The 7,643-nt window shown below is 43.3% G+C and overlaps 1 protein-coding gene across 1 annotated transcript; it reads left to right on the top strand.

Annotated features, from left to right (window-relative positions):
- The first annotated feature begins 1,244 nt into the window (after positions 1-1,244).
- Positions 1,245-4,716, top strand: egr4 (early growth response 4). The gene is made up of 2 exons (XM_007568100.2): positions 1,245-2,856; positions 2,967-4,716. The coding sequence occupies exons 1-2, from the start codon at positions 2,730-2,732 to the stop codon at positions 4,010-4,012; spliced, it is 1,173 nt and encodes a 390-aa protein (XP_007568162.1). The 5' UTR covers positions 1,245-2,729; the 3' UTR covers positions 4,013-4,716.
- The last annotated feature ends 2,927 nt before the right edge of the window (positions 4,717-7,643 follow it).

Genomic DNA, 7,643 nt, shown 5'->3' with positions numbered 1-7,643 from the left:
CCTGGGAAAAGTGAAACATAAAGGCTGGTTTCAAGGTTTTAATCTGCCAAAAACTGGACAGTTTGAACTGCTGGAGAGCCACAAAATTCAATAAGAAAATGCAAAAATTAGTTTATTGTAATTTCTTTGGGGGGTGGGGTGTTAGCTTTACCTCCTCAAAGGTAAAGTTTTCTAAAATTAAATCTGTGTATCATTAAAGATCCAAAGCATAAAACTGTTTTTTTTATTTTAAAAAAACAGACAATTTCTTATTATTTTAGTAATGCACTGCTTTCTATTCAGTGGTAAAATTTTTCCCATCCTGACTCCTGAACAACTGATTTGTTTTCAGGAGCCGAACAAAATCATTTTCATGGCCACAAATGGCCCCCGGACCGCACTTTGGACCCCTCTGGTCTAAATGAAGATCTGATGCAAAGTTTTACCTTCAAACCTCAAAAATCTGCCAGAAGTTTTCACGTTATAAAAACCCAGAACATCGTTTATCATTTATGCTGATAAAATTTACTATAATAATTTAATCATGATTAATTCCAGTTAAAGATATTTAAAAGTCTCCAAAATGTCCACATTGTCTGGATTGGTAGTTTCACTATTTTCTCCACTGTTTGGTCAAAGAAAGCATCAATAAATTTCGAAATATGATTAAATCCAGCTGATGTAAATCAAACTTTTTATATGATTGTTGTCCTAAAGATGTTTATTATAAACAGGAATATTTTTCAAGTAGCATTTGTGTTTGTGGGGCTATAAATGCTGTGACACACAGTTACCTAAAAAGTTTTGATAATTATTTTATCTTTATTGCATCGCTAACCGCTACCTGAACATATTTTATTGAGGTTTTATGTGATCAATTAACACAGAGCAATGCAGGAATGTGAATCACAAAGAAAACCAGACATGATTTAAACATTTTCTGAAAAGTGTGGTGGACATTTGTATTTAACTCTTTCTCTGCAGATCCAGCTGGTTGGTCTCCACCAATTAGCTGAATGTTTTTTTCTCTTCTTTACAAAACAAGTTCAGTCCGATTGGATGCAAGGCACCAACGAACGTCAGTTAAATCTATCCTTAGACTTTGATTAGGCCATTCTAGCATATCAATTTCATTTGATCTAATCTGTGTTTCCATTAGCATTTCATTTTGAAGTTTTGCATTAGAAGTTGATAGAAATGCCAAAATAAAATAAAATAAAATAAAATAATAACATTTTGAAGAAAAAAAGGTTTTACGCTCATTTGATGTGATTTTTGGTTTTTCTGAAATACTTAACGAAGTAAAGAGGAGATGGAAATACATTTACAGAATAAGTTCTGATGCAGCGAATGGTTCCATCAACTGGAAAGAGCAACGATGAGGAAGGTTTACACCGATCTTTTATTAATGGATATTTGGGGTCTGAACTGCTAATAGGCAGGAATGAGTGTTTTAAAGAGGCTCTGCTCCTAACCAGCCCAAATTATCCACTGTAGAAGACATTTTTAAAAATTATAACTTATCTTTTATCAAATTGTTGCAACGTTTGGAACTCTGAATTAGCAGCTATGTACTTTCTGACACATTATTGTTATTTTTAAAGCACAAACGGCTGTTAAATGCAGAAAATGGTGACTAGAAATTTTCTGCCATCGCTTCTGGCGCCCCCTCTGGCTCGGCGCCCGCATGCATCGCATTTAGAGCGTACAAACATTTACAACTGAAACTTTGGGCCCCTGATGCCTTAATATTATATATTAAACGATGCACAAGATTGAAAAGTTACATCTGAGCAAGTTAAGGGTTTAAATTTAATTTTACTGAAATAAAAATGTATTTTTCCATGTTTTAGGGGAACAAATAGACATGGAGGGCAGCTAATTTTCCTGTTACGTAACACTTCTGCTTGTTTTGGTTTACATGGAGGGATGAGAACGACGTGAATCTCAGAGGACGATCCCGACGCTCCGAACAGAACCAGGGGGTTCTGCAGGTTCTGATGATCCAGCTCCTTTTATGTAACGCTGGCCTGGATCCTCCATCCGTCTCCATGGCGACTACATCCCAGCAGCTGCATGTGGCTGTGCAGGAATGTCACATGTGAGCCAGTGATGCGTCTGCAGTGCTGAACCGGTGGCGCAAAAAAGTTGTGATATGCACTAAGCGGGCGCCGCTCTGGAGGGGGCGCCATAAGCGACGGCAAAAAATTATTTCTAGTCCACATTTTCTGTGGCTTAGCAGCTAATTATGCTTTGAAAACCACGCTTTGTCTGTGTCTGCTCGGTGTGAACATCTCTAACTCGAATGTTGCAACAAATTAAACAAATTTGGGTCTGTGGAGTCCCATGAAATGCGCCAAAACCCGCGATCTGAGTCTCCCTCCCGTGTTTCCTGTCTTCTCCCGGTTGTATAACCTCTCTCTGCCGCAGTGAAGGAAACCCCTCTCTCCGCTCCCCGACGACGCTCTGCCGCCTGTCCTTTTAAGGCATGGGGGATACCCGCCGTCACAGCCGGAAGCAGCCCAAATTTGGTCAGCTGAAAGGGGCACGGCGGGGGGAATCCCTCGCGCCGGTGTCGACCAATAAAGGCAAGACGGGAGTTACCTTGGAGACGGAGAGTATAAAAGGGAGAGCCGGAGAGCGCTCAGCATCCTCAGCCTCTCAGCCCGGCAGCAGCCGCAGCTTAAACTGGATTAACGCCTCGCTTCTTAGGGGGAATCCCGGATTTAATCATAAAACCTGAGAAAAAGATGCTTCTGGAGCGCGACGACAGCTTCATGTCTGAGTTTGAGGACGCTTGCAGCGCCTGGGTGGACAGTGTAGGGTCCAGCCCCAGCGACGGCGCGGACTCTGACGTGGGATCACCGTTCAGCCAAGGTGAGTCTCCAGCATCCTGCTGCATGTCATGCAACCTGCATCCTGCAGCTGCATCTTCATGGTGTTTCTGTCATTATGCAATAATAACCCCCTCCCCTCCCTTTCTGCAGTTTTCTCTCCGGGAACTGACGCCTCGGACTCAGACTTCTTCTCCGACTTCAGCGACTGCTCCTCGGACACTCTCTCTCCATCGCTCGGCTACACCGGAAGCTTCTTCGCGGAGCCGGAGCCCACGGCCGCGGGGCTGAGCAGCACTGCCGACGCGATCCTGAACATGATCACGGAAATTGTGGGAATCTGCACCGAGATGGAGCAGCAGCAGCAGCCCGCCCCCGACTTCAGCATACCTCCTGCAGCCGCGGAGCCGCAGCCGCCTGCAGCCCCCGCTTCAGCTCCAGTGGTGATCAAATCGGAGTTCGGGAGCTCCAGCTGCAGCAGCGGGTGTTCACAGCCCTCCACGCTCGGGAATGACGCTCTGTTCCCGGCTGCAGCGGACTCTCTGCTCCCGCTCATGGCTCTGGAGCAACAGGTGGACATGGCTGATTTCATCGAGTCTCTGCTGAGCTCCGAAGCCGGGCAGGGCGAGCTGAAGCCCGGCTGCGAGGTGAAGCAGGAGCCGCTGGAGCTGGAGGACTGGCTGAAGGGTTTACCGGTAACCGGCGGGGAATCCGGTAACTACGTCATCAGCAGCACCCCCTCCACCCTGGACGCGCACCTGCTTTCCTCCCTCCTGCAGGGCGCGTTCCCGATGGTCAACATCAGCAGCGTGCACGCGCCCGGAGCGCCAAAGCAGCAGCGCGCAGGGCGCAGAGCGCACGCGCGCGGCGGCGTGAAACCAAAGCCGTTCCCGTGCTCCGTGCAGGGCTGCGAGCGCCGCTTCTCGCGCTCCGACGAGCTCAACAGGCACGTGCGCATCCACACGGGCCAGAAGCCCTTCCAGTGCACCATCTGCGCGCGCAGCTTCAGCCGCAGCGACCATCTGACCACACACACGCGCACGCACACCGGCGAGAAGCCCTTCTCCTGCGACGTGTGCGGGAAGAGGTTCGCGCGCAGCGACGAGAGAAAGCGGCACGGGCGCGTGCACGTGAAGCAGCAGCTGCGTGCGCAGATGATGGCCGCCTACTCTCTGGCCCTGAACGCGCCCGGCGTGTAAACACAGGCACGCGCTCCCTCTACGCGGAGTTTTGGAAGCTTTTCGGATTTGAACCGACAACCGGAGAGACATGTGACGTCACACCGGTGTACAGGTGCTGGGAGGCGCATGCGTGTATGCGGTGCCTGAGGGTTCGGGTTCGGGTTCGGGCCTGGCCCGGCAGCCGACCGGGCCTCCGCCGCCTTAAAGGGGCAGTGCGCCCCCTGCAGGACGGATCCTGCTGTAAAATAAAACCAGTTTCTTCTGCATGAAGCCGTAAAGAGACTCTGTGAATGTCGACGTCAGAATGTCGTGCTTCTGTTGTTGATATTTCCATGTAAGCAGCTCTATATTTGAGGAGTTCCATGTTTGTAACATATCTCTATTTTTCTAGACGGACTGTCTACCTCTCAGTGTCGCAGTTTTACAAGCAGGGTGTGAATATCTTAGAGATGTTTCTCTGGCACATGAACGTGAAACACGATGTCACTTTTTCTATGAAACGACTGTACGCATTCCGCGGACTCTGAACGAACCCGTGTGTGCAGGTCCAGCTGCACCGATGCATTGTGGGATATGTTGTCCTGTGTTCTGTGGTGTGAGATCTGAAGCACACCTGCTCAGTGAGAGCTGAGCGCTGAGTAGCACACATGGCTGTGCGAGTTTACTGTTCCCTCATTCTGCATGGAGGCTGTTGTTGCTGTTAATAAACAAAACAAAGCAGATCCACTGAGTCCGGCTGTTTCCTCTGCACCAAAACACCAACAGAACCCCTCACCTTTCACACATTTAGTCATGCTAGTGAGTAAAAAAGTATTTCAGATCATTTTTAATATCAAAACGTTTCCATTAAAACTGCATTAATCAACACAGAGCCCTGAGGGACACCATCTGAAGCTCTACAGGTCTACATTCAAAGATGCCACTTCAAGCTTTACGGGGCAGAAAGGAAGTCTCACCCTTATAGCTGCAGTACCTAACTTTTATTTTAAAGGTTTTTGTACATTTCTTTAACCTGTCACCATTTTGCACATTTTGTTATGAGACAGATAACCAATGAAAAGATCACTCTGCCTGAGCTTCTATTGTCGTCTGAAGAAATGCACCGCTTCCGGTCAAAAACAACCAATCAGAGCCAGGAGGAGGATCTTAGCGCTGTCCATCAACCTCATGTACTCGCTAACTGTGCTAAAGGCACAACTTACTGTTACAGGAAAACTATTTATCCAACGTCATCGGATCAGATCAGAAGCTGCAGGAAGATCAGGGGTTGAGGGTGATTGACAGCACTAAGATCCGCCTCCTGGTTCTGATTGGTTATTTCTAGTTAACACTGGCAACTTGGTTGTTTCTCCCCTGGCCTCAGGCAGAGGAGATTCCATCTTTTCACAGATTATCTGTCTCAAACTCACAACATGGTGACAGTTTCAACAACAAAAAAACAAAAAAACAAACAAACAAACAAAAAATATATATATATATATATATATATATATATATATATATATATATATATATATATATATATATATATATATATATATATATATATATATATATATATATATATATAATACGTTTTATAAAAGTTGCACACTGCAGCTTTAACTAAAGGAGATTAAAAGCTCTTCACAACAATCTGGCAATGTGTGAAAATATCACAGCTCCCTTGATAATTCATGATTCAACTATGATTAAATCACATTTTATGGTGCAATTTCACTCATAAACTAGACCTGATTATGACCAGATTTGTAAAATAAGGAATTCACTCAAAGTGAAACACAAAGTAGGCAAATAGAGCTTAAAGATATGTTTAAATATGTGTTTATGTGTTTATGTGTTTATTGACAAAAAATATTTAATTTGGGTCGCATTCCCTGTTGTTTGAACAGACTTATTCTGACGAGAGCTGTGACATTTATTCACGTTAAGCCTGTCCCTATAGTTTTAACATAACTAATTTCATTGTAGGTAGAAATTATATGAAGTAAATTTCAGTGGGAAAAAAAAATCTGTGAAATTTTCTAGGAAAAAGGAAATTTTTTTAGTTTGAAAGTCAAAAATTTGTTAGAAAAAACTCAGATATTTTAAGATTAATATAAAAAAATTAGGAATAAACTTGAACATTTCTGAGTTTCAAAAGTCAAACATTTTCTTATTTCCAAGTGTTCAATAAACTTTCTAAGATCAATCTCAAAATTGGCAGAAATTTACTGCTTTATTTCCTGTCAGCATTGGCCCTAATACACTGTAGTATTTATGTCTTCAGCTGTGTGAATACTTTAATCAGAAGCTCATCATCACCTTAAACTAGAAGAGACAGGACAGCAGCATCTATTGTGGAGACATGATGGAGGCTCAGGAAAGAGTGGGCCGCCGGTTGCCATGGTGATCCCGCCATTTCTGTGAACAAAACTGTAAGTCGCAGTTGATTTTACGTTGGAGATTAGACCGGTTTAAAAAAAACCAACAACCCAGAGCTGAAATATAAGATGAGTCTGAGTGAAAGGCGGAAGAAAGATCCAGATATGAGGATCAAACGAGTTAAAATTTAAATATTTCTGAATATTTCACAGGATCAGGGAGTGAGACACTTCAACTGGCGCCTAAAAACAGCTCTTCATCGGTCGTCTTCATCAGAGAATCTCCGTCCAGCCTTCTACAGGCTGCGGTTGCCTAGCAACAAACGATTCCATTAACAGTTCGTCAGGTGGTATGAACTGCGAAGGCCGAGTTTCCATGGTAACAACGTTTCACCCACGTCGCCGCTGAGTTTTTGTTATTTTGTTGTTGAGTTTCTGAAGGAAAGATGTTTAGAAACCTTCATCGCTGCAGCTGATGATGATGATGATGATGATGATGATGATGATGATGATGATGAGAGTGACTTCTGGTCAGGTTGAGCTGTTTCTCTGTTCATGGACGTCTTACGCCACCCTGTGGCCAAATACTGCAACTGCAACTCCTCTACAGTAAAATAAAATAACTATCTTTGAGTCGACTGAGTTAATGAAGCTGATGTTAAAGGTTAGAGGTCACAGCATCAGTTAGAATAGAGAAGCACAAAAATATATAACAAATAAACTACATTTTCTCATGTTGCTGCCGTCTCCAGTTAACAAAAACTTGTTAGAGTACAAAATATGCCGTAAATATTTTAAAAATTCTCCCTTTTCTTCCAGCTTTTTCAATATTTGCTGTTTAAAATAGAGGATTTTGTACATGATCTGGGTTTAAGGCAGTTAAAATGAACATTTCTTAAAATCAAAAACATTCAGCCTCATCATCAAAAATCTAAAAATAAGAGAACTGATTAAAAGCAACGTTCCTCAAAGAAAGCCGGAGGGAATTTCAATATTTCTCCAGTGCAAAACATTAAAACCAGTCAAGGAATAAGGCTTTGATCTCCTCTCTTTTATGCATCCTTAAATATCATCCATCAATAACACTGGTCAGGGATTACTTTCATTTTTATTTGATCAATACATTTAGATTCCAAATCTTCATTTTCAAAATAAAACTGTGGTTAAAACAAACAAAATGAGATCAATCGATACAAGAAATTAACTGAAAATCTATTTTAAAAACTGAGACACGTCCGTCTGAGTTTCTAAACCTTCCTCTGATTTAATATCTAAGGCATCAGGTC

Source organism: Poecilia formosa, unplaced genomic scaffold (genome assembly GCF_000485575.1).
Source record: "Poecilia formosa unplaced genomic scaffold, Poecilia_formosa-5.1.2 Scaffold217, whole genome shotgun sequence".
NCBI lineage: Eukaryota > Metazoa > Chordata > Actinopteri > Cyprinodontiformes > Poeciliidae > Poecilia > Poecilia formosa.
This window is presented reverse-complemented; position numbering and strand designations above follow the sequence as displayed.

What these genes read in the sequence shown, in the direction of transcription:
- egr4 (XM_007568100.2), top strand. Translation starts at nt 2,730, where the DNA reads ATGCTTCTGGAGCGCGACGACAGCTTCATGTCTGAGTTTGAGGACGCT. An exon ending in GGGATCACCGTTCAGCCAAG is followed by an intron (nt 2,857 to 2,966) that starts GTGAGTCTCCAG and finishes CCCTTTCTGCAG; the next exon opens with TTTTCTCTCCGGGAACTGAC.